The sequence below is a fragment of the Cucumis melo genome, chromosome 4, assembly GCF_025177605.1.
Source record: "Cucumis melo cultivar AY chromosome 4, USDA_Cmelo_AY_1.0, whole genome shotgun sequence".
Taxonomy (NCBI): domain Eukaryota; kingdom Viridiplantae; phylum Streptophyta; class Magnoliopsida; order Cucurbitales; family Cucurbitaceae; genus Cucumis; species Cucumis melo.
The window spans coordinates 18644566-18671408 of NC_066860.1; the positions used below are offsets into that span (position 1 = coordinate 18644566).

At 35.4% G+C, this 26843-nt stretch overlaps 2 protein-coding genes and 1 long non-coding RNA gene across 4 annotated transcripts; 2 read left to right on the forward strand and 1 right to left on the reverse strand.

The window, feature by feature from the left end:
• The first annotated feature begins 1048 nt into the window (after positions 1–1048).
• LOC103501988 (leucine-rich repeat extensin-like protein 3) lies at positions 1049–2758 on the forward strand. Its single transcript, XM_008465775.3, has one exon. The coding sequence runs from the start codon at positions 1847–1849 to the stop codon at positions 2357–2359; it is 513 nt and encodes a 170-aa protein (XP_008463997.1). The 5' UTR covers positions 1049–1846; the 3' UTR covers positions 2360–2758.
• Positions 2759–5527: 2769 nt separating this feature from the next.
• Positions 5528–7794, reverse strand: LOC103501987 (growth-regulating factor 5). 2 transcript variants are annotated; one of them, XM_008465774.3, is made up of 4 exons: positions 7009–7791; positions 6406–6892; positions 5895–6244; positions 5528–5780 (listed from the first exon to the last, which is right to left on the reverse strand). In XM_008465774.3, the coding sequence occupies exons 1-4, from the start codon at positions 7190–7192 to the stop codon at positions 5773–5775; spliced, it is 1029 nt and encodes a 342-aa protein (XP_008463996.2). In that variant the 5' UTR covers positions 7193–7791; the 3' UTR covers positions 5528–5772. The 2 variants fall into 2 exon arrangements, with proteins under 2 accessions (XP_008463996.2, XP_008463995.2); XM_008465773.3 differs by having other exon boundaries at positions 5528–6244; positions 7009–7794.
• Positions 7795–15412: 7618 nt separating this feature from the next.
• LOC127148857 (uncharacterized) lies at positions 15413–16560 on the forward strand. Its single transcript, XR_007820010.1, has 2 exons — positions 15413–16338; positions 16424–16560. It is a non-coding gene; the product is annotated as an uncharacterized LOC127148857 (long non-coding RNA).
• Positions 16561–26843: the final 10283 nt, after the last annotated feature.

The following is a 26843-nucleotide window of genomic DNA, read 5'->3' on the forward strand; positions in this document are numbered from 1 at the left end:
TTAACATAATGACACCGACTCCTTGTTGCAGCCCGGGCAGTATAATGTTTGAATATCTAACTTAAGAAACTAATGGTTGGATATAAGTATAGAATAGTTGATATATAAAATCTGTATCATTGATTAAGCAGTTAAAAATACTTCCACCCTTATTGTTGAACTTTTTTCTTTTTTTTTTTTTTTTTTTTAAAAAAAGTTACTTGTTAGCTTGAATTTGATCATAACTTAGTGAATAAAAGCATCTATTACTTTTTAAAGTATTGAAAATTTGATACCTATCTTATATTGTTCTATTTTTAGGAGCGTTTGTAAAAATAGCAAAAGAATTTGTGATAATAGAGTTCATGTCACTACATTTTCTAAATTGCAAAATGAGCGACAAATAGTCTTCTAATAGCCTTTTGATATCTTGTGATATATCTAATTACTTGTCATATTTGTAATATGCTATTTTTTTTCTTCTAATTTTCTTTTTATTTTTCAAAAGAAAAAGTAACTTTTAATTTTTAATTTTTGTTTTTAAATTTTAACGAAAAATATAATTAATTATTGTGAAAGATACAAAAATAGGTTGAAAACAGAGTGAATTAGTGAATTAAAATACATTAAATAGTATATGATACAAAAACTAAAAGTTGAAAAGATGTATAGAAATAAATTAAAGGTGAAAGAGGCAAACTGAGAATGAATGAATCTATTTGACATTTTAGAATGACAAAAACAAAAAGAAAATGAATGCGTAGATTTGTAATTAAAAGGAAAAGCAGCTAAGAAATTAAAAGAGAATAATTAGTAAAAAGAAGAAAAAACATAGATGGAAAAAGGAAAAAAAGAAAGAGGTTATATTATTAAAAAGATTGAGATGTAGAGAAAGAGGAAGAAACAGATAGGCAAAGCATATAATTAGGGTATTTTTAACAGCTAAGTGTAGGATTAAGTTAATGTGTTTGAATCTACAAAAAGGAAAAAAAAAAAGTAAACAGCTTGGAAAAATGGATTAATTTAATTAATCTAATCAATCAATCCCTCTACTTCCCTAAAATAGCCCCAAAACCAATACTGTTTTAATTTCCGCGTAACCTTTTCCTCCTCCACCTCCCTCTTCTTCTTCTTCTTCTTCTTCTTCTTCTTCTTCTTCTTCTTCTTCTTCATCCCAATCCATTTTTTGTTTTTTTAATTTTGAATTTTTCTTCTTCTTCTTCTTCTTCTTCTTCTTCTTATTATTATTATTATTATTATTATATCTCACAACAAAGCTTAGATCATCACTGTGACTCAGTCAATCTTACATTTGACTCAGTTTCCTCATCCTTCTTCTTCTCTTTCTTTCTCAGCCATCAATTTTCACCCCCTCCATTTCCTCCTCCTTCTTATGCTCTTCTTTTTCCCCTTTGCCAAACCCTCACATTGAGGAAGCCCCAGATTCCGAGGCCATCCCAATGTCCTCTGCAGATTTCTTCTTCTTTTTTCATTCTAATCTTTTCTTCTGCGGATTTTGATTTTGGGTTCTTTTTTTTTTCCTCTTCTTTTGTGGATGCGGAATTTGGGGCACATTATAATCGGGTGTTTTTTTTCTTTCTTTTTTTGAGTTTTCTCAAACCCTAGCGTTTTCAATTTGCTTCCGACTCTTTGTGGGTGTTGACGATTGTTATTTGGATTTCGAGGCTTCGAAAGAGGATTTTGAGCCTTTGGGAACCAACCCTTTTGGGAGAAACGTCGGCTATTGTTTCATTTCAATCACAGGGTTGGGTTGTTCTCTGTTTTTGGTTAAATCCAGATGCGAGGAAGGTCCGGGGATTTTGAAAGTGAATCCTGATTTTCTTGGATTACTGTTTTTTTCAATGCAATGGAACGGCCATTGACCACATTGATCTTCGTGATTTCGGGGTTTGCTTTCAGTGTTTTGTCGCTTCTTGTCGAGTCTCAGACTCCAGATGAAGCCAATCCCACTCTCTCGCCGCCGATGCCTTCTCCACCGCCTCCCTCTCCCTCTCCACCACCACCACCGTTGCCACCACCTCCCCCACCACCCCCGCCTCCGCCCCGAATCATCTCACCGCCTCCATCGCCATCTCCACCCCCATTTTCCCCATCGCCTCCTCCGCCGCCGCATCGCCATCGTCGTAGTCCACCGCCCCCTCTTGCATCATCCATGGAGAGAAAGAAAAAACGACCACCAGTCCCTCCGAAAAACATTAATACTAATCAAGCGTCGAAGCGAAGTCTCAATAAGGGGAAGAAAGTTGGGCTGTTCTTTGTAGGTATTGCCGCAGTCCTCCAAATCTGTGTGGTGGGTTTTTTGGTATTCAAGAGACGGCAGCTTCTAAGAGTCAAGGATCGATATGAAGGATTTTCATGAAGCCATTGGCATCTGTTTCCTTCATCTTACAACAGAGCCGAGGACTGTAGAAGTATTCTTGAGGATGTGGCGGCCATTGAGCTAACTGGATTGTGTCACCTGCTCCAGAAAAAGCCAACAATTTGGGTAAATTTTCGATTCTTGGATTGAGAAGATTAACAAAGCTTGTTCTTGAGATTATAAGAGGCTGCACATCAGGTGATAAACTGAACAGGCAGCGGGCGGATAGGAAGGACGAACATTCTTCTCTAGGGCTTTCCTCAGGTGTTGTGTAAAAATGGGTACATGATATTTGATTGAGCTTTTTCTCCATGTGATTTTTCAATTCTTGTTCATTCTTTTGTCCAATTCTGATTATACAGTTTATTAATTCAAACCAGAAGAAATCGTCTTAAAATACCCCATTTTCTTGTGAATTATTTATCTTCGAACCTCTGTTATGGCTGTAAAAGATTGTCTTTGCCTAATATCCACAAAACTAATTACGCACTGAGCCTCTACTCTCTTTCTCCGAGTATGCAGTATTGATGGTAGTTCCAGTTTTGTTTTTCAGTAATAATGTTAATTTTGGGAAATTGGTAGTAGTACCAAAGCTAATTGCAGATGCAATTTTTCCGAGTCTAGTTGTTGCTTATTACTTATATCAGCTGTGTAATATCAGGACACTTCACCGGATATCAATGTTTTATCTCTGCAATTTCTTTCCCTAAATAGGCTTCTATGCAAAACAAATTTGTCAAGAGTTTAACCATAAATAATCTCTTGACCATCCCCATCAAATAAGTGGAAGATTGATTTAACTGCGAAGTTTACCCTACCATAATTTGCACAATGTGATGTGCGTTCTGTGCCAAAAAAAAGTAACCCATCCAATGAATGGAATCTTCTCTATGAGTCTATTATCCTAAGAAAGAAAAATGATTGATCTTGTTGCACATTCATTTTGATGTTCACGAGTCTTGGGGATGGCTTGTGTACACCTTCACTGTTCTTCCAGAATAACAATGTTACTTTACTATAGAATCTTAATTCTCAGATGGATGGTCACATGACTTGTTAGGACCTAATTTGCATGAAAATTCAACTATGAAGGAGACGACTGTTAGATCATTACTATTTTCCCATGGTTGAATAGATCCTAAAATTTCAGCTCCTTGTGCATTTGAAAATGGTATTAGTTATTAATCTTTAAGATCAACTTTGAGAGGTCAAAATACCAATTATTAGGTTGTGCTTTGCACTCTGTCTCCATATTACCCTTATCTCTAGACATTATTTTTACTGGCTGCCTCCCTTATTAACTATTCTGCACAACATACCCCATTAACTTCACATAATTATGAGCAGGGAAGCTTATTGCCGTTCAGTGCATCCAGTTCTGTTTTTTTTTTCTTTTTTGGTTTTTCAACAAATCTAACCAATGATTTATCACCATATGATGATTCAGAGTGTATTGGAATGTCTTCAAAATTTCGCAATCTCTTATCTTTAAGGATCGTAAGTTCTCCATGATATCTGAGGTCCACAAGTGATGAAAGAGGATGTGTTTGAATTAAATTCTTTCTCTTGTTTGAAGAACAGTAGAACAAGAAATAATAAAGAAGAAGCAAACTTATCATTCCTACTCCAATAACATTGGGACAAGTAGTTTTGACTTTTTCCAGAAATCTAAGTGGTTGTTTTTGAGTTGTATTGAAAAACAGTTCTCAATATATATAATCAAATCTATCTCAAAAGAGATGTGCGTAATGACTTGTAAAGTTTAAAGTCACTGTTCGCTTGTATTCACAAGCTTATTCAGTAATTCTGAAACATGTTCATGCCTATGATAACAAACTGAAATTAATTGTTGGAAAAGTAAATAACTATTAAGAACAATAACTCCTTTACATCTGTGTATCTTGTTGATAAATCCTAGAGTCCGTTTGAAATAAACTTTTAAGTGCTTATAATGGGCTTAAAACAGTTTTTTTTCCCTAAGTTTTTTCTTTATTATCAAAATTTGTTTTTAAAATTGTGATTATATTGGATGCAATAAGATTTCATCATTTTTCTTTAAAGGATCTAAACAGGCACAAGTTTACTAGAGGTTTCTATTCACTGTAAATATAATCTACAAGAAATAAGGAAGGTGAAACCAGTATGATAAAAACAAAAAATCAAAATATTCTGGAATTGGAGATGAATTTGGTCAGCTTTAAATAGGAACTGAACAATATCCTAGAATTGGATATGAAGGAATGTGGGAGCTGCTGAGATAAAAATAAAAGAGATAGCAGAGATAAGGGGGTTGTTTGGAGTTTGGACAGAGCTGGCAAATTCAAGACTGTCAATTCTTCTGCTATCAAACAGTAAGACAGTGAAGCTGCTAAGATTCTTTTACATGTGAGACTTCTCCTCCATGGAGGCTTATTGTATTTTCATCTAATTTATTCTACAGAAAAGTTTGGGTAACTCTCAATCATTTTGATCTTTCAAATTCTTTACCTTTTCCCTTGTTTTATGAAAGACATGGTTAAAATTTTCCCATCAAACTGAGATGGTGAAGAACAGAGTCTGTTTAATTGATTTGATACTCTGGAGCAGGAAACAAAAGCCACCCACCTCAATAGTATTAGCTTTGGCTGCTGGTGAACTTTGGAAGGACTCATTCATGTAATGTCAAATCCAAACATGTACTGTATTGGTTTACTCTGTCTCTTTGACTTGTACTCTGTTTGACCTCAGATATTATTGAATCTTGAACTAATTGTTTGTTCTTATAAACTAGGGAATATGTTCCGTTTACTTAGCCATACTTTTGTATCATTATAAAAACAATTGACTAATCTTTATTTCACTGTTCTTAAAGCATGTTCAGGCTTTTGGTAAAGAACAACTTTTGATGATATTCATAAACTTTTAGATTGCTGAGTATTTGAAATCATTATTCATAACAAAAACAAAACATGATGGTCAGATGATACTATTAAAAATAGGGGCAGCTAACTTTTATTAAGTATTTTGCTTAAGTTGTTTTTGAGAATACTAAGAAACAACCTATTAGTCAGGAAAAGGAAAGTGCATTTAGTTATGGAGTTGGAAGACAGAATCTAGCAAATTTTCTGTTTGTTTAGGGTGAAAATTGTCAGAGTGCTTATTTGTGCACTCTCCATGCTTCCAATCAAATAAGCAAGGCTGCATACTTTGAAACATGTTTCTTACAGAAAGAGACAGCAAGTGGAAAAAAAGAAAATATCAAAAGAAAGCAAAGGACAGAAAATCTCTCTTGAGAATCCTGCAGTTTTACATTCAAAACTTTAGCAAAAGAAAAGCTTCCCTGACCGCAAACTAAGAAGGAAAAAAAAAAGAGGACACTTCCCTCACTGACAAGTACTCTTTTGGCCATAACCCAAAACTCCATTATTGAAACTTTAACCATCTGCACAGAAACAGAGAGAAAAAAGAGAGGTGAAGTGAGAAGTGTCAGATTACAACTCAAGAAGTAAGCAGAGCAGAAGTATTCATAACCCAATAAAATTTCCACTTTGTATACTTGAATTTGAGGCTAAATCAAGCCAGGAATCTGAGGTTTTAGGTGGGCAATCCTCAAAGAAGTGGAGTAGAGGCTTCTGGGTTTCTGCATCTTCATCTTCTTCCTCTGTTTTAGCTGATCTTGATGATTTATTGAAGTCTGTGCCCAAAACAAAGCAGTGTTGTTCTTGTTGTTGCCTTGCCTGTTTAGAACTGTAAATTTGATGGTTTTGAGAGACATATTGTGAGCATCCTTTGTAAGAATCCATCCCTATAGGCTGACTATAAACCTCAGCAATGCTTCTAGCAGAATCTGCAACCGAAGGAAAGAACGCCTGCATTCCCACACCCTCTCTTGGACCACTAATATCCCTACTTAACACACAACCCAATAAGGTTTAACCACATGTCATGTTAATCAATACTTTATATCAACATTACTTATAATATTAATCATTAAACTCCAAGAAAAAAGAGAAAACAACCCATCATAGAAAAAGGAAACGTTTATAAAACGTTTCATTTTCACCGACCTGTAGTCTTTATCTGCTTGCGAATGAGTCCCTGAGTACAAGAAGAGTTGAGGGTTTGTGTTGTTAGAAGAGAAATCAGAGCATGGAGTTCTGGAGGATGATTGAGAATACAGAAAAGGATGAATGGAGGATTCGTGATAAGCAGGAGGAGGTGGTTGGTGATAGGATTGAGTTTCAGAAGTCAGTGAAGAAGAAGAAGAAAGTGTAGAGAGAGGATAGGAAGAGGAGGTTGGAGTGGGAGAAGTAGAAGAGAGGGTTCTGGTTGAAGTGAGGATTAAAGGAGTTGGGGTTTGAGTTGGTGGTGTTGAAGAGATTTCCACAGGCTTTCTTGAACGGTTTCTGCCTCTATGCATGTGCCTCTCACAATATTTGGAGTCTGGATAAGCTTCTTTTGAACATCTCCATTTTTTTCCATCGGTTCTTCTGCATCTTCCTGGCTCTGGGTCTGTTTTCCTACCAAAACCCATCTCAAAACAACCCCATCCAACTGTTGAAAAACACAATCAAACAGTCAGATTTAGTAATCTGCTAGCATCTGAAATCTGAGATAAGAAAATGGAAACAGAGCGAACTGTTTTAAAAAGTCAAGTAATGGTGACTTACTGGGTTGGTGAGGGAAGAGTCTTGCAGAAATGGAGGAATCCAAGCTTCTTTTGACAGAGAAGATTAGATCAGGAGGGATTGGTACTCCTGAAACCATGTGTTTGAAGATCAGAGCTTGGTGTTCAAGTTCTTGCCATTGAGTTGCTGTGAATGGAGAGGTGCAGGTCTTTGGACTTGAATTCATTATTCTTGAAAGTAGAACAAAAAAAAGAAGAAAAATATATATAAAGAAAGAAAGAGAGAGAAACAGAGAGAGAAACAGAGAGAGAAAGAGAGAGAGAGAGAGAGAGAGAGAGATGAGGAAAATCTTTAAAAAGGACCAAGTTCGAAAGGCTTGAAAGACAGAGAGGAGGGTATGTTGTTCTTGGGGGGATGCTAGTTTTTTATGGGTATTTCTGCAAAGTCCATAGGTTGTGAAAGCTTGTTTCTGTCAAATGATGGCTTACTGATACCTTCTCTCTTTCTCTTTCTCTCTCTCTCAGTTGCAGTCTGAAGTTATATGACTACTCCTCTGTTGGGTTCTGCCTCTGCTTTCATTGCTGCTTTTGTCTCTGACTTGCATACAGAAATTCACATACAAATGGATAAAAGAAAGAGAAAAAGAAACAAAATATCATAGACACACCCTTGATTTTGCTCTCTCCACGTCATAATTCCTTGAAAACTGTGCCATAAGATTTTGCAAAAAACTACTGCTGAAACAATGTGGTGTGATGTACCTACACAAACTCCTTTATCAATGCCAAACAAATTAACACTGGCACCTGTCTTCCTTCTATTGAACACTCAGGAGGCTGAAGGATCTAACCAAAACCCTTCCCCCCTTTTATAACATTAACTTCCCCCATCTTTTGCCTTTTTCTCTTTCCCTTCGATTTATATATTATATTATATATTTTCACCCTTCCCTCTGGGTTCCTTGTGCTGGGTGGGTTCCCTTGGAGTCATAAATCCTTCTCTATGCTATAGGTCAATGCAAGTTGAAGACTTCCATGATGGACTAGCCACTAGACTTCATTATACTCTTTAATGACCTAACTCACATTTTTAATTCTCATACCATTCAAATTATTACTTTGATTTGATTCTCTTTAGCCCTGTCCCTTTAAGAGCCATTTAGGAAGGTATGTCAGAGTTTGGAAATTTGAAGTTAATATTTTTGAATTAAGAAGTCTTGTTTGGGTATAAAGTTATTTAGTCTAGAATTAGAGAATATCAGATAAATTTCTCTAACAAATGTATAAATTTTAATAATAAGTTAGATCGTTGGAGTTGAATTATTTAATACCCACTTGTGTGGTTGGTGGGATAAACATTACCTTAATATTTGATAATATAAGGAGTAAAGCTAGAATTCAAATTATTATTCTTTTTAAAAAGAAACTTCATTAAACAAGAACTAACTACAATCAAGATTCTCATTAAGAACGGAAGAAATTCAATTAAGACAAACAAACTCCCAACAAATAATACTACGCTTCCCCCCAAAGGAAGTGCATGGGATCAACCAAACTAACAAAATCACACACTAAAGGGTGAGCAACAAGACAAAATTACACAAATGCTTACTTTGACAAAGGAGCACATACCAAAGTAGTGTGCAAACCCAATAGCAGCATCAACCACATTCTTAGTTTTCCATCGGTCAAAGACTCAACTGGGACTTGGGTGATGTCAAACAAGTCAGACTTTATATCAATGGTTAACCCAAACTACTTCTTAGAGTAGAACAAAATACAATTTTGACATTATCAAGGTTTGACATGTTAATAGTTAGATAGACATTTGTACTTCAAACAATGTGTGTGTAATGTTATGATCACAAAGGGAATTATGGGCATACAGTGATAGTACCACTTTAAATGAATTAATGAGAAATGGGTTTTGTTATAGAAGAAAGGAGTGATAGAGAACAAATGCAATGTTCCAAATAAAATATTTGTGTAACTCTCTTTGTTACTGGGAAAGGGCAGAACTGAGTGAAAAAAGCAGAACATGTAACATACAGTAAAGTTATGTATGTAAAGATATTAGGACAAACCAACTAAGAGACTATTGGTCAGGGGGAGGTTCCAATTTGTTTGCTAGCAATTCAAAGCCTTTTTTTTCCTTTTTTTGTCAGGAAAGTAAAGTGCATTGTGAGGTGCCAACAAAACTATTCACACCATCTGAGGACTCTGCTATAATACACATGACCCTTCTTTCTCTCACTTAAATGCCCTTTTGTTTCTCACTCTTGTGGTTCTCAAACAACTCAACTTTTCACTCATTAACCCCAAAAATTTCCTCATTTACAGTTTTTGGGTTTGGTCACACCTGTTTCCATATCAGTCACTCTCTCATACATACACTTTTGGACTCCATTTTCTTCTGCCACTATGAGGCTCAGGCTCAGCTCAACCTCTTAACCCCCTCTCCCCCCCAAGATGCTTTCCTTTCACAACTGACTCACACTCATTTTTCTTCCTTTTCCTGTTCTAAAGTGGGTTTTGGTTTTTGCACTTCATCAAAAAAGAGGTTAAAGTTTGCTTGTTTTAGAAGTTGTCTCTTTCTTTACTTTTTTGTAGTGTCATCTTTGCAGTTTGTAAATCAGATTGGGAGTTTCCTTTTCCTTTTTCCATGATTAAATCCATCTCTATATGCTACTTTCTAACCCCCAACACACATTTGCTTCCATAACTTGTTGATTGGGTTCTCCAGAAAAGAAAAAAAAAAGAAAAAAGAAAAAAGAAAAACATGTTGATTGGGAATCCCATCATACTCCACATCACTTGGAATTTGATTAATATTTTAGGTATATAAGTCACATCAATTTTTGTTCTATAAAGTTTTAATTTTTTTTTATAAAGTTCAACACCCAAAGATAAATAGTACATCCCAGGCAATATATCTGAGTATCTCACTCTCATCGTACACAAACAAAGAATCAAAATATCTAAAAGAATAGGTAAGAAAGAAGTTTTTTGCATGAAGAATTATGAAAGAACAACTTGATAGGATGCAGAGAGATAAGTATTATTTTAGATAACAAAATTTTTGGAAAATATCTTCAAATATAATGAAATATTAGTAACAAATCGTGGTAATTTGCTATCTTTTAAAAATATTTTGATTTATTTTGTCATATTTGAAAGATTTTTTTTAAAATAATGTGTTTTTTAAAATTAATGTCAAAAATAGGATAAAAGGCAAACTATTGACAAAATAAAGCAATTTGGACGATACGACTTTGGTTGGAAGTCGTGGATGGGGTCCATGACTTTAATGTGTGGACCTCACACTTTCTTCTTTTTTAAGATATTTAATATATATTAAAAATTAAATATATTTAAATATTAAATTGAAAATTGGAATTTGGAAATATATTTAATAAAAAAATATATTTTTGAAAATTGGAATTTAGAGATTTAAATATTTAATAACATATTTTATTAATATATATATATATATATATATATATATATATATATATTTTAAAAATTGGAGATTGAAATTTGAAATTTGGAAAATATATTTAATAAGAAAATGTATTTTTGGAAATTGAAAATTGGAATTTAATAAGAAAGATATTAGATATTAAATATATAGATATAGATATATAAAATATCTTTATAAAAAGAAATTGAGCAAAGTCGTATATTGGGTACACGACTTTGCCCAAATTATCTTATTTTTGTCAATAGTTTGTCTTCTACCTTATTTTTGACATTACTTTTAAAAAGTACATTATTTTAAAAAAAAGACTCAATTCAAAAATAACCCTTTATATATTCCAAATTTGGTAAATATAGGGAATTGACAAAACTAGCACCATTTTGATTTTATATTTAAAAAATAGCACGATTTCGAAAAACTCATAATTTTGTTTTTCTCGATCAATCTTGGTCGAGATCAACCCAAGATTCTTTCCAAATTTTAAAAAACTATTTCAATAAATATCTAGGTCTCTTAGTCGAGTGCATCATCAAGATAGTGCGTCTTTTATTAAAAATTTGAATATAAAGAGTTATAGAAAATGACCAAAATACCCCTAAAATACCAACCATTTGATATTCTCACAAAATGCGTTAGACCTTAAAAACTTTTCTCATTTCGGATGAGAAGTAACTAAGAACACTCCCAAAATCTTTTGAATTTTTCTGATTCTTGCTTCCCCGAATTCAAACAAGGTGAATTACTTTGCTTTTAGTTTTTTAGTTTATGTTTTTAGATTTTTAGGTGGAAATCTGAGGCGTATGGAAAAACTGATGTAGTTAGTATTAAGATGTTGAGTTAATCTGGGTTTATGTTATTGTTTATCATGAAATCTTTTGAAGAATCTTAGCTTGTTTAATGAATCTTGGGAAGTCCAGATGATGAATCTCGGTTGAGATTCATGAATTTTCTCCGAGATTCGTTGAAGAAGTTTCTAGATCAAATGAGTTTCATATGTATTTTGAAGGATTTTCTTGGGTTGATTTTGTCCGAAATGGGGATGAAGATTACCATACAGAATGAATACAAAACCTTACTCTTGTGGCATCCCAGTGCAATGTTGTCCGAGTTTTATTTACTTATTCATGTAATCTCGACTGAGAGTGGCTCGAGGCCCCGAGATTAACCTACATAATACTTGTTTTGATGAAATTTTTGTGTTTTGTAGATTCCTCTTGTGACCAAAATCAATTCAAAGGACTTCTTCCTTGCAAACTTGAGTTATTGTTTGTCATGAGCATAATTGTCCAAGGCGTTGTTTGCTTATGGAAACATGCCCAAACATCCTTAAACCACCTTATCTTTATGTTTTGTACTTAGTTTAGTCTATTGCTTTTCTTTTGATGTCATTGACCTTGGGTGTGACGTTTCACACTTTTCATATGCAAGCTTGCAAAGCTAAAAAAGTTTAAAATGTACTATAGGGGAGATCCACTAGATGAATTTTCGATCAAGGCTTGTCATACCTTTGCAATCTAAGCTTTCTTTGCAATCAACCGTCTTTGATGCTTTCTTTACAATTGAGAGTCTTCAATGCTTTATTTATTGATATTTGTAATGCTTTTCTTTCTCTCTCATGGTTTATGAAACAATTTTCTCAAGAATGTGAAGGGAGACTACATCATACTCTGAGTTTGCCTGCGAATTTTGGATATATCACGGCTGACTTGTTGACTAAGTTAGAACAAGTGTCGAACAATCGCCCGTCTCGTGTTTGAAAATTTCTATTGTGACACTGTTCACATCTATCAAAGATTGTGTTAAGTATAAAAAATAAGTTAACACCGAAGCAACTTCACCTGTTTAGGAACACAATCACTACAAGAAAATGGAGCATTCCCGACGCCGAAAAGCACGTCGGCATAAAGAACGTCGAGAATAAGGGCTTTCCCGACCCCCTCAACAACGCGTTGGGAGCTGCGTTGGAAAAACCATCTTTCCCGACGCACCACGAAGGCGTCGGCAAGAATACATCGGGAAAAGGGGTTTTTCCCGATGCCGTGAACAGTGCGTCGGGAGCGCGTCGAGAATAGGGGTTTTTCCCGATGCCGCGTGAAACGTCGGGAATTCCCCTTTTCCCGACGCATTTTAAGGGATTTCTCGACGCCACGTCACTGCGTCGGGAAATCCCCTTTAAATTCGTTTCAGTTCTGTATTTACAGAACCAAAACCGAGAGGAGGAGAAAAAGAAAGGAGAAGAAGAAGAAGTCGCCGCCATGCATAATTTCCTTTTGTTCCGCCGCCGTCCACCCTCGCCGTTGTTCCTCGTCGCCGTCTGCCACTTTAGGTAAGTGAAATATGTAAATTTATTTAGTTTAAGTTTATGTTTTAGGGTTTTTTTTGATAAAAATTAGTTTAGGGTTTTTTTTTTTTATGAAAATTAGTTTAGGATTTTCTTTTGGAATAGATTCTTGTTTGTTAAATGTATTTTTGTATAGAGTGTGTGTAATTTGTGGTTGAATTGAAATTTGAAATTTGAAATTTGAATGGTTTAGGATTTTTGTTTTAGAAAATTGAATAAAATTGAATGGGGGTTGAATTGGGGGAGGGGGTTTATTGTTAAATTGAAAATTGAATTGGGAGGGGAGTTTATATTTGAATTGAAAATTGAAAATTGAAATTGGAGGGGAGGGGGGGGGTTAATAGTTAAATTGAATTAGGGGGGATGTATAGTTAAATTTAAAATTGAATTAGAGGGAGGGGGTTTAAGTTAAATTGAAAATTGGGGGGGGGGGGGGGAGGGGAATTTATAGTTGAATGGAAAATTGAAATTGGGGGGGGGGGGGGGGAGTTAATAGTTAAATTGAATTGGGAATGTAATATGTGTGTTAAGATTTGTTTTGGCTATCCTGCAGTTATGGTAGCTTTTTTGTTCTGAATTTGTTTATGTTTGGGATGACTATCCTGCAGTTATGATAGCCTTTTTTGTTTTGAATTTGTTTATGTTTGGGATGGCTATCCTGCAGTTATGGTAGCCTTTTTTGTTTTGAATTTGCTGGTATCAAGGGGTGGTAGTTAGGATAGCTTGAAGTATTTTGTTGTTAATAATTAGGTTGTGTTGGCTATCCTGCAGTTATGGTAGCCTTTGTAGTTTGAAGGGGTTTGTAGGATGCGAAGATATTTTGAAGTATTTTGTTGTTAATAATTAGGTTGTGTTGGCTATCCTGCAGTTATGGATAAGGGTTGGATGAAACTTAGAAATAAGTTATCCCTTGAGTATAGACATGGAGTGACCCAATTTTTAGAATTTGCCAAATTTCACGTTGATGCTTACGGACGATTGAGGTGTCCATGCAAGAGATGTTTGAATTTAAATTGGAGCTCATTAGAGGGTGTGGAAAGACATCTGCTGACTATAGGAATATCCCCCTACTACACAGAATGGGTGTATCATGGAGAGTCATTAAGCTATAGAGGTACAGAAAACTTTGAGGAAGGAACTAGTAGTAATCCTTTTAATGAAGGAACTAGTAGTACACAATTTAATGAAGAAGGTGATATCGTTGGTATGCTAAATGATTTACAAGCCTCTATTGAACATGAAGAGGAAATAGAGGAATTTCGTTTGGAAGATGAAATGGCGATGAATGTTGGGGTAAATATAGATGAAGATACAAGAAATAATATATTTCAGGACTTATTGAATCAAGCACGTAATGAGTTGTACCCCGGTTGTTCTGAATTTTCGTCATTGAATTTTTTGGTTAAGTTGATGCATGTGAAAGTTCTAAATGGTTGGAGTAACAAGTCGTTCGACATGTTGTTAGAACTTTTAAGAGCAGCGTTTCCAATGTGTAATAATACTATTCCTAGTTCATTTTATGAAGCAAAACAAAAACTTCGTGACTTGGGCTTGGGATACGAGACTATTCACGCGTGCAAGTATGATAGTGTATTGTATTGGAAAGAGTTTGCTGATTTGCAACATTGTCCTACATGTGGCGAGGCTAGGTACAAGGTTAATCATAATAGAGGGAAAAAAATTCCGCATAAGGTATTGCGCCACTTTCCTTTGGTACCTAGATTACAGCGCTTGTTTGTATCGCATGAAGGGTCTGCTGACATGAGATGGCATAGGGACAAACGTGTTGAAACAGATGATGTCTTGAGACATCCAGCTGATGCAGAGGGGTGGAAGCACTTTGATTTTGAATTTCCTGATTTTGCTTCTGATCCACGAAAAGTGCGTTTGGGCTTGGCTTCAGATGGGTTTAACCCATTTGGTCAAATGAGTACCTCGTACAGTATGTGGCATGTTATGTTACTTCCTTACAATTTGCCACCATGGAAATGCATGAAAGAGACAAATTTCTTTATGTCATTGCTCATACCCGGTCCTAAATCTCCTGGTAGGGAAATTGATGTGTATCTCCAACCATTGATTGAGGAATTGAAAGACTTATGGACTTTTGGGGTGCGTACGTATGACTCTCTTACAGGTCAGTTCTTTCAGCTATACGCAGCCTTGTTGTGGACGATTAATGACTTCCCGGCGTATGGTGACCTATCAGGGTGGAGTACGAAGGGGTATCAGACATGTCCTATATGCATGAGTGATAGATCGTCCTTCGGGATACGAGGTAGAATATCTTTCATGGGACATAGATGCTATCTTCCACAGAATCACGTGTGGCGTAGAAGTAGGCTACACGATGGAAAGGTAGAGCGTAAGGCTCCTCCTGTGGTGATGAATGGGCATGAAATATTAGAACAACTAGATCAGTTGGAATTTTCAGTTATGAGTAAACATCCTTCAATACAGGATAAGAAAAGAAAGAGAGCTCTTAATTGGACGAAGAAAAGTATTTTTTTCAATCTTCCTTATTGGTCGAGACTTTTGTTACGTTACAAACTTGATGTAATGCACATTGAGAAGAATGTTTGTGACAATTTGATTGATACGTTATTGAACATCGAAGGGAAAACGAAGGATACCACGAATGCTAGGTTGGACTTACAAGATCTGAAGATAAGAAAGGATTTACATCTTGTAGAAGTGGGTAACCGATTGGTGAAGCCACATGCGAGCTACACGTTGACTACCAGTGAACGAGTAGAGTTTTGTAAGTTTCTGAAATCAGTTAAGTTTTCCGATGGATTTGTTTCCAATATATCGAGATGTGTGCATGAAAGAGAGGGGAAAATATCAGGACTAAAAACGCATGATTGTCATGTTTTATTACATCGACTGCTACCAATTGGTATTCGAGCATTCTTACCGAAGAACGTATACACTGCTATAACTGAATTATGTAATTTTTTTCGTGACTTGTGCGCCCGAACGATAAGAGTAAGTGATCTAGACAGATTGCAAGCAGATATCATAATCATACTTTGTAAGTTGGAAAGAATATTTCCACCTGTCTTTTTTAGCGTTATGGTGCACCTTGCCGTTCACTTACCATATGAAACGAAGATTACTGGTCTGGTTTCTTATTAATTATCCACTTTTATTATATATTTTTGCGCGTTACCTAACATAATTTTTAAATTTGTTGCAGAATCAAATGCTGAAACTCCAATCCCAGCCTACCCCAGAGGGTAGTCAGCCACTCTCTGAGGATGAGATATGCGATCAGGTGTTGGGTAGACGACCAGGCTACTCAAAAGGCCTTGGTTGGGGACCCAAGCCGAAGGCCCGCAGAACGGCAAGTGCAAGCAGTTCGTCGACATCTTGTTCGCAGTCCACACAAAAAGAGATTGAATTACAAGCTAAACTTCATGAAGCTTTGGAACGGATTGAAGTACAAGATAGAAATCACCAAGCATTAGCTTCACAAGTGGAAGCTATGGAAAAGATGATTGAAGACCTAACTCGTGCACAACAGGGACCACCACATGATCCCTAGCTCTGCGGTACGTCGTATATGTCTCTATTATTCTTAAGTTTTTGCAATATATGATTATGTATTAAACTTAGTTATTTTTATACCATTTTTAGGACCGAAGGTGTAGAATGACGCGCATACGCACCTCGTTGGGAGATTGGGTCTTATGTTTATGTTTTTTCTATATTGAGAACTATATTTTCTTGTAGTCAACTTATTCGTATTATTAATTTTAATTCTATTTTTTTAATTTGTGTTTGTATATTTATTAATTTATTTTAATTTAATCCAAAACGTCGCGAAATTTTTTTGAGCAATCCGAACATCATTGTGAATGTTTGAGCAAAATATTATAAGGAAAAAAGTAAAAATAAAATATTTAAAAAAATATATAAAAAATATATAAAAAATATTTCCCAACGTTCATTACGTCGGGAAAAAAACGTCGGAAAACAGGTTTTCCCGACGCCGGGAGATGCGTCGGCATAGACGGCATCGGGAATAAGGTTTTACCGACGCCGTCGATGCCGACGCATCTCCCGGCATCGGGAAAGCCTTTTCCGACGCCGATTTGGTACGGCGTCGGAAAAGCCTCTCGCGACGCATTTCTCCCGACGTTCTTCCCGACGCCGTTTTGTACGTCGGGATATCCTTTCCCGACGTACTTTGCATTTTTGCCGACGTATTTGTGCGTCGGGAGTACCCACGTCTCTTGTAGTGAATCTTTGGACACTTATTAGACATGAAGTTGGTGTTTAGTGGACCTCTCTGTCATTACATTCTGTTGAGGGAGGTCGAGGAGGGACGAGAGAACACAATTAGTTTCAAGTTATTGGGTGAGAAGGCCTCCTTTGAGCGGAAGGACTTTGACATAATAACGGGGTTGAGGTACAGGCCCAGCGTGGGTCCGATTTGAATACGACAAGACCTTTCAATTAAGAAGGTTACATTTGGGGGATAGGACAAGCATAAATAGTTTTGAGTTCAAGAAGGAGTACCCAACCCTTCAATTTAAAAACAACAAGGATGCAGTGAAAATCTTGGTATATTCTACTTCATCAAGCTTTCGATGATTGGTCAAAAGAGGAGGCAACACATGAATTGGACGATGTTGGCTCTGATTGATGACTAGGAGGACTTCATAAGCTACAACTGGGGTGAGTTGATATGGAACAAGACCTTTGCTAGTTTGAAAGGGACACTTCATGGAAAAGTAGGCTTACACAAGAAGAAACCCAATTTCCTTTTTCAATTCATCTTTATATACACGAGAATGCAACAAAAATATCATTCAATGCGCCTTCCATTAAGAAAATGGAGAAAATTAAATTGGGGTCCATACATATACAATAAGGATATTAAATTGGGACATATATATGATTGATTAAGAAAATTATATTGGTTGTCTTGATACATCACAAATATTATTTGGCTCGAGATTTAAAACATAATGCTTCTATTTTCCAACTCAGGGAATCTCAAGAAAAAAGTGGACCGAGATTTTTAAAATAATGTTGCTATTTTTCAACTCGGGGAGTTATAGGGATATTGGTGGCTTGAGATTTTTAAAACAATGCTTCGGAGGGGGGTTCCCAGGATATCTTTGACCCGAGATCATTGACATAAGTGATTCTATTCTTCAGATCGATTAATCTCGGGGTGACAATGACCCAAGAACAGTTAAACTAAATTTTCGACTCGGGGACTCTCGTGCAAAATTTGGCGTAAGAAGAGTTAACCTCATTCTTTAAATCGTATAAGTTACATGACTTCAATTTCTAAATCATTTAAGTTAATCTCATTACAATTAGCTCCATAACCTAAATGATTGACCTCGATTTCTAAATCATTTAAGTTACGTGACTTCAATTTCTAGATCATTGAAGGTGATCTCATTAGAAGTTCTATAATCTAAATGACCGACCTCGATGTCTAAATTATTTAAGCTAATATCATTACAATTACCTCCATAACCTAAACGATCAACCTCGATTTCTAATTCATTTAAGTTACATGACTTCGATTTCTAGATCATTGAAGGTGATTTCGTTAGAAGTTCTATAACCTAAACGACCGGCTTCAATTTCTTATACATTTAAGTTAATCAATTCGACGTTCTATAACCTAAACGACTGACCTCAATTTCTAAATCATTTAAGTTAATCGAATTAGACATTGTTTAACCTAAACGACCTACTTCTATTTCTAAATCATTTAAGTTAATCATATTAGAAGCGTTTTGGAAAGAGAAGCACTTTGGAAAACTCACTTTCTATCTTCATATTCGTTATGGGACACTTGAGAACTCAAAACTTCGGTCCATAGGGGTATTTTTTCGTGAATTTAGTGTGGATCTCAGTATGGAGATCCTCGAAAGAGGCGGATTAAGGCCCAAGACCTAATTATCTCGGGCCCAAATTTGATAGAGACCGATAGAGATCTATAAAAACGTTTAGAAGTATGTTTTAGATCTTAGGCTATCTTAGGCCGATGCTCACACGAGAAATGACTTTTGTGAATTCCTTATTTAAAACTCGGGACATCTCGAGACAAATATGCCCTGAGATATGCATTCTATAAATTCTTAATATTAAAACTCGTGGCATCTTGAGACAACGACGCCCCAAGAAGCGACTTCAACGAGTTTCTTAGTTAAAGTCGAGGCATCTTGAGACTACTATGCCCCGAGAAAGGAATTTTGTGAATTCCTTATTTAAAACTTGGGACATCTCAGGACAATGATACCCCGAGTTATATACTCTAAAGCAATAGATAATAGATCTCGGTGGATGTTGGGCTACCACAACATCGAGATATGCATTGTGAGATTATGTACAAGGCATTTTAATAGGAAGTAATTGTAAGAATGAATTTAATATGATCATAGATTGGATGATGAATTTAAGAAGAATGAATTTAAGAGGCTCATTTATTACCACAAAGGCTTTATTACAAGAGAGAGTTATGAAAGAATTAGAAGGTTCAATTTATTATAAGAAATTTACAACAGATTCAAAGAAGCACATGTGGAAAAAAATTAATCAGACCAAAAAAATTTATTCACCCATAACTCGACGATGTATTATTTTCTAAACAACTTCATGTGCTTCTAATCTAGATAACTAATTGGATCATCAACCATGCCACATTCAACAAACTTAGCGCAAAAAATTGCACAACTAAAAAACCTCCCACTTTGTAGAACTTCCATGCTCCTTTTCACTCGCCAAGGTCGGTTCTTGAAATGTGATCTTGTGTCCGCTAGACCAGTTGCTAAACAAAGGAAACGGGTGGCACGCGTAGTTAGGCATAGAGTCAAAGATGTTCACCTTGCGATACTTGATGTTCGCCGCAACCATCATTCAATGTTATTTCATGTTCACTAGCCCCATCACCCAATACACTTCGGACCATGCTCTACAATCTTTGAAAACATCGATAGCGTATTTAAATAAGTATCAAAGATTCAGATGGTTCCATAATTGGAAATGTGCATTATGATCCGTCCTTGGCACCTTCTTGCCATCTTCCAACAAGATCCCATCGTCATCGGGCGTTCAACGATGGTTATGTTTTGTTGAATCGAGTCCTTACAAAATACAAACAGAAATATAAACAGGTCGCACCAATCAAATTAAGACAATATAAACGTAAAGATAAGGAATTAACCATGAATGATGTGTCCAATACCCTAAAACATAACCCCTAAACCCTAAACCCTAAACTAACCCTAAAATAATTTTAAATACCCCATCCTTGTCTAGCTCTTTGGATGGTTTGATCGTGTTATAGGAGGTAAGGTTTTGAATGTTGAAATGCAACTCCTCAAATAATAGCTCGTTAGATGGAAGGATTGGAAGAGGTGACACACCATATTTAGCATCGCTACAATCCATGGGCACAATGAGGACCTCGACATCTTCAATGAAGACCTTCAATGTGTCTATCACTGTACCCGTCGACTTTTTTTCTTTATTTTTTCCAAATATCAATGTCTGATACCACAGCAGAACCGATGATGTTTACATTGGGGTCCTCGATTGTACCCTTATCCTCACCATCCTTCTTCATGGTCCTTGTTGGTGTTGATGTCCCCAGTTGTTGATGGATGATTATGAGACACACTCTACAAGAAACATAAAATTACGTTAAAGATTAATTAATTGATTAAATTAAACAATAGGAGGACTCCATGCGATCCAATCTGGAATCCATGCAATCTAACTTTAACTCCATATCATCGAACCTAAAGTTAAAGTGGCTCGCACTCGATTTTGTCTCAACTGGTTCTAGACATGTCCAATAAGGGCCACAAATATCCGAAGCAAAGGCCCTAAGGTTATAATCTTCAAGCTCACAAGGATGGGTGGATGATGGAGGTTGGCGATGGGTGGGAAGTTCAAGGGAGTGCTGGCCATGTGGATGGAAAAAGGGAGCATCGTCTTCTCTAAGAGGAGTGTTGGGGATATCCTTAAAACCTTATGTAGAAGAGATCTTAAGAACCCGATCAAGGTAAGCAAGCTCCTCATCCGTAGGCTCAATTAGTTGTATACGGGTCTGCATTTTGAACATTAAACAACAATTATCAATTATTAAATCATAAATTGTAAACCTTAATGTGAGATGGATTAATAAAGTAAATAAGGATTTACTGATTGGGACCTAAAGGCTTAGGACTCAATCACCTTAAACTAAGGTGAGTAAGTGCAATCCAATCGCATGATGCGTGGTATCGCCTTAATGGCTACCCACTTAATGAATGACAAAACTATTTCGTATGCCCAAACCTAAATATGGAAGAACAACATTAACAAAAGAACCCTAATCAAAAGGTATATAACTATAAAACAAAATAACCAAGTTTGGTTTACTAACCTGGAAGGCAAATAGAAAGCCATAAAGGCTATAAGACTCTGGGGTCTTTTTGTTTGGAGGAGCTTCATCTTATGCATGGCTACCTTCCCCCTCAATGCTCCTCTCAAGCTAGATAGTTGATTGATTTAAGCTCACTCCAACCACAGTCACAAAGCCTTTGAGGTCGTCGATGAGGCCTAACATGGTTCAGTCCATGTGTTGCCTCCTCTTCCTCCCAATCATGGCCAACTAAATGAAGTAGAAGAGCGACATCTTTACGGCATCTTCATTGCTCTCAAAATTAAGGGTTGAGTAATCTTTGTCCAACCCTGATCCATTCATGTTGGACATATCCCCAAGGTACAATCGTCTTAACCTTAAGGCTTTCTCGTCAACAAACTCAATGGGACATCTCGACCTAGCCTTCAACTCCATTATTATATCAAAGTCCTCCCACTCAAAGGAGACCTTTTAGTCGAGTAGTTTAAATGAGATAAAGTCGTCCCGTTCCTCTTCAACCTCTCTTAGTAAGACGTAGTGGTAAAGTGGTCCATTGAAAACCAACAAGACTTCTAGGAAATAACCAAAAATTATTTTCTTTGAACATGTGTAATTGCTTAGGTGTAAGCTTGTTTTTTATGTTCGACACTATCTTTCTAAGTTCGAACAACATGTGAGGTTAGTCAAGAAAAAGTCCTTAGAATTGATCTTTATGACAAGAGACATCTGCAAGAAAAATAAAACACATGTAAATCAGCATTATGTGATGAATCTTGGGAAAATCTCGAGGCATTCTCGGTTGAGATTACATGAATAATGTTGGAATTAATGTCCTAAAACTTGTAATTTGTAATCATATTTTATTCAATAAAGTCGTTGTTGAGAAATTGAGTACTATAATCTTAAATCCAATAAACTAAACTATAATCTTAAATCCAATAAACTAACTTCCCGAGGTAATTTTTTGAGTAAACTTGAACTTTATGTAGAGTCATAAACGTTGATCAAGTTTGAGTATATAGTCTAAATAGTCTATAGTATATGAATTAAAGGTTGGGTGCCTTATTTAGAGAAACTATAGATGTGGCCCACTTTGTAGTTAGTACAAATGAGATGATTCTGAATCGTTCATGTTAAGACATGAAAGTGGGGACATCCTATGTAAAGTGTTTACATAAGATTGAACCAGGAAATAGTCACTTTTACGTTATAACGTCATCTACTGTTTATAAGTGACTATCTCGATTATTGATGACCTAGGTAACTTAATCTTAATCATGAGCTAACTATGAACTTTGTTCACACGAGATTATCCTTAGATCTGCATAGGTGAGGGCAGCTCATTATGGTTGGCCCAATAAGCCTTACATCTCAGGGGTAAGATTGGGTGGATAGGTGGGGACATACGGTGCAAGATGGAATTCACTACTACCTATTTTAGGGTTAATAGATATGTTTTTCCATTAAAGACTGAATCCAAGTCTTGAACAAGGGGCCACACCCTCTCATTAGCTCGAGAGGGGTTTGGTTTGTAGGTTGGACCTTAAACCAATTGTTCAATAATGGATTAGTGGGACTTAAGGAGCAAGATGCAGTCTCAGGGGTAAAACGATATTTGACCTAGCTGAGTTTACGAACAACCTGTGAAGGATTAACTTACTGATCATAGTTATATCAAATGTATATCTATAGTGAGGGGAGTGCAACTATGAGACTTTAGTGGAATGACTCATGAGTTAACGAATTTGTTAACGAATATTTATTAGCTCGATCTAAAAGAGTTTGGCCAATTAATCTCGGATCGTTGGAGTCCATGATCTACAGGTCCATTAGGTTCCCTTGCTAGCTCATATGGAATAAACTTAGACCAATATGATGGAATGAGTCGAATTGTTCGAATTCTACGAGGAGAGAGAAACCAACAAGTATATGTGATATAATCATCTGATTTCAGATTAGAGGTAGAGCTTTATGTTTAAATGAGATTTGAATATTAAAAATATGAATGTGGATTCATACTCGAAAGCTTGAAAATAATGGAAATAGTCAAAGCTGTAAAAAGTTAAAATGTTGACCTTTTAACTTTGAAAAGTCAAACTTTACCCAGCAATATATTCAAATGTGATTTGAATCTTGAGAAAATGAATGTGGATTCGTACTTGGAATGTCAAAATTAGTCAAGATGGACAAAATTATAAAAAGTCAAAATGTTGACTTTTTGTTAGATAATCCCACTAATTATAGTGGGCTAGGTGTTAGCATACTCTGAAGATATTAAGCCCACTAATGGTTAGTGGGTTATGTGTTGGCCCATGAGTTTATATGTACATGCAACCCTGCATGTGAATTCTCAATAAATTAGCCGCTTGAGGCCTTATGGAAAAGGTTGACATTTTTTAAGACAAAATTGAGTTGCTGAATTTTCCATTTGATTTTCTAAAATCAAAACTAAAACCCAACCCTTTTCCATTTCATTTTCATCTTCTTTCTCTCTTCCGGTTTCCTTCATCCAATGGGTCCCACTATCCAATTTTGAGTCCAAAGGATAATAGGTCAATCCTAGTGGTGGTTCAAGCATCAATCAAAGCTGTGAACATAAGTTTTCTTAAAAAAAAAAAACCTAATTTCAAACTTATTTCGGTTTAGAGTTTCTTGTTAATTAATTTCAATTAGGGTAGAATCTCGATCTTTCTTTCGTCATGGACGTTAAATCTCTATCAAATAAGTAATAGAACTTGGGCAAGATTGCACTAGGATGTCACAAGATTAGGGTTTTGGATACATTTTATGTGGTAATCTTGGTCAAATCTTGGGGGAAATCGACCCCAAGATTACCCTACAAAATGCATATGTGAAACTTACCTGATCTCGGGACTCCTTCAAAGAAGCTCGAGGCAAGGTCATAAATCTTAGTCGAGATTCATCATTTGCACAGACCAAGATTCATGAAAAAGTCGAGATTCTTCGAAAGAGTTCACAAAAAACTATAAAATCATCTCATATTAACTCAACGATAACTAAATCAAGTTGGAATTTATGTTCTAAAACTAGTAATTTGTAGTTTTAAATTATATTATAATCAATAAAGTTATCATTGAGAACTTATTAGTGAAAATTGAATAATATAATCTTGAATCCACTAAACTTAGCTCCCAAGGCTATCTAGTGTAAACTTGAACTTTGTGTAGAGACATAAACGTGGATCAAGTTTGAGTATATAGCTAAACAATCTATATTATACGAATAAAGTTGGGCGCTTTATTTTGGGGACACTATAAATGTGGCTCGCTTTATAGTTAGTACAAGTGATATAATTTCGAATCGTTCATGGTAGAGACACAGAAATTTGGGCATTTTATGTAAAATGTTTACATAAAGACTGAAACCATGTAATAGTCACTCTTACGTTATAACATCGTTCACTGTTTAAATCTAACTATTTCGATTATTGATGGTCTAAATAACTTAATCTTAATCCTAAGCTAATTATGAATTTTTGTTTACACGGAATTGTCTTTAGATCTGTATAGGTAAGGGAAGCTCAATAGTGCTGGCCCAAGTCTTCCATTTCAAGAGTAAGACTGGGTAAATAGCTAGGGACATAGGGTGCAAGATGAAATTCACTCTTACCTGTTTTAGGATTAGTAGATAGATTGTTCCCATGAGGACTAAATCCAAGTCTTGAACAAGAGGTCCCACCCTCTCATTAGCCTGAGAGGGATTCGGTTTATATGTTTGACCTTAAACCAATTGTTTAATAGTGGATCACTAGGACTTAAGGAGCAAAATGTAATCTCGAGGGTAAAATAGTATTTCGATTCATCTGAGGTTATGAACAACCTATGAAGGATTAACTTGCTGATCATGGTTATATCAGATAGACAACAATGTATCTATAGTGAGGGGTGTGCAACTACGAGACTTTAGTAGAAGGACCCTTAGTTAACGAATGTTGATTACCTCAATCTAAAAGGGTTTAGCCAGTTAATCTCGATCGTTAGAGCCCATGATCTATCTGTTCATTAGGTTTTCCTGCTAACTCATATGGAATTAACTTAGAACAATATGTTAGAATACTTCGAATTGTTCAAATTAGGTAAAAATAAGAGAAACCGGTGAATATATGTGATATAACCATCAATTATCAATTTAAGATAGAGCTTGATGTTTAAATGTGATTTAAATATTAAAATATGAATACATATTCATATTCGGAAGCTCGAAATTGATGGAAATGGTCAAAGTTGTAAAAAGTCAAAATGTTGACCTTTTACTTTGAAAACTCAAACTTTGACCAGCTTTATATTCAATGTGATTTGAATTTCAAGGAAATAAATGCGGATTTATACTCGAAAGGTTGAAGTTAGTCAAAACGAATAAATAGTAAAAAGTCAAAAGATTGACTTTTGACTTGAAAAAATCAAAATTTGACTTTGACTTGAATGATCAGATGACCATATTGCTCTTGGACTAAAGTTAGTGGGATAAGTGGCCACATGAGATGTAATAAACTAATTACATGCAATTTTTCATGTAATTAGCTTATTTAAAGGCAATTACAAAATTCTCCCAAAAATATATATCTCTAATCTCAAACCTAAGTCCCACCTTCCATTTTCCATCATTCTCTCTCAATTTCCTTCACTTATCTAAGTCTAAAAAATAGCCGACAAACTCTAGTGGTGGTCCTGTGTTCGTGTTTGTGAGGAGATTACGAGGATTGGAAAGCTTCAAATGTATGTTTTTCCTTTAACCTTATTTCATTTAATTAGAGTAATCTAAGCATGTTAATTTCTAAATTGTTTAGATGTAATTAAGAGTAAAATAGATTCATTTTTTCGTTATGCATGTGTCTCGTGTTCCATTAAATCAAAGCACCAAAACTATAGATTTTCCATCCGCCTTAGATTTCAAACTAAAAACTAAAAATATAAACTAAAAACTAAGACATAAACTATGAAATCGTTCAAAGTAATTCCATCTTAACCAATTTCAGTTCGAGGGTGGGTTCTTCAAATTTGGAGATGTAAGAATCAAGGAAGTTCGAAAACTTTTGGGAGTTCTTGCTTAGTTCTCGGGCAAAATGATAAAAGTGTTTAGGGTTTAAGGTTTTGTGAGGATATTAAATGGTCGGATTGTCAGAGGTATTTTGGTCATTTGATATATCCCTTTATTTTCAAATTTTTAATAATAAACGCACTATCTCGGTGACACACTTGACTCGAGATGGATCGAAAAAGACCTTTGAAATAGTTTTTAAAATTTGGGAATAGTCTCAGGGTCAATCTCGGCCGATAGATTGACAAAAAAAAAAAGACAAAATAAAATTATGAGTTTTCTCAAACTATGCTACTTTAGAAATATAAAACCAAAAAGATGTTATTTCTCAAAATATCCCATAAATATATCATTCTTAAATTAATAACTATATCAAATTAAGCTAATTAATTTAGACTATTCATTGATATTTTATAATTACTTTCATATTATTTCATTTTAAATCAACTACATAGACCTACGTTTCTATGAAGTGGTAAGAAATTTCGATCCAATAAGAATAGAAAGATCATGTGTGATGCACTGATGACTACAAAATAAAGTCTTAAGAGTTAGTCCAATTTAAGTTACTAGAACTTCAGTAGAATTTTAAGTGATACAATTCTCCTAAATTTATATTTT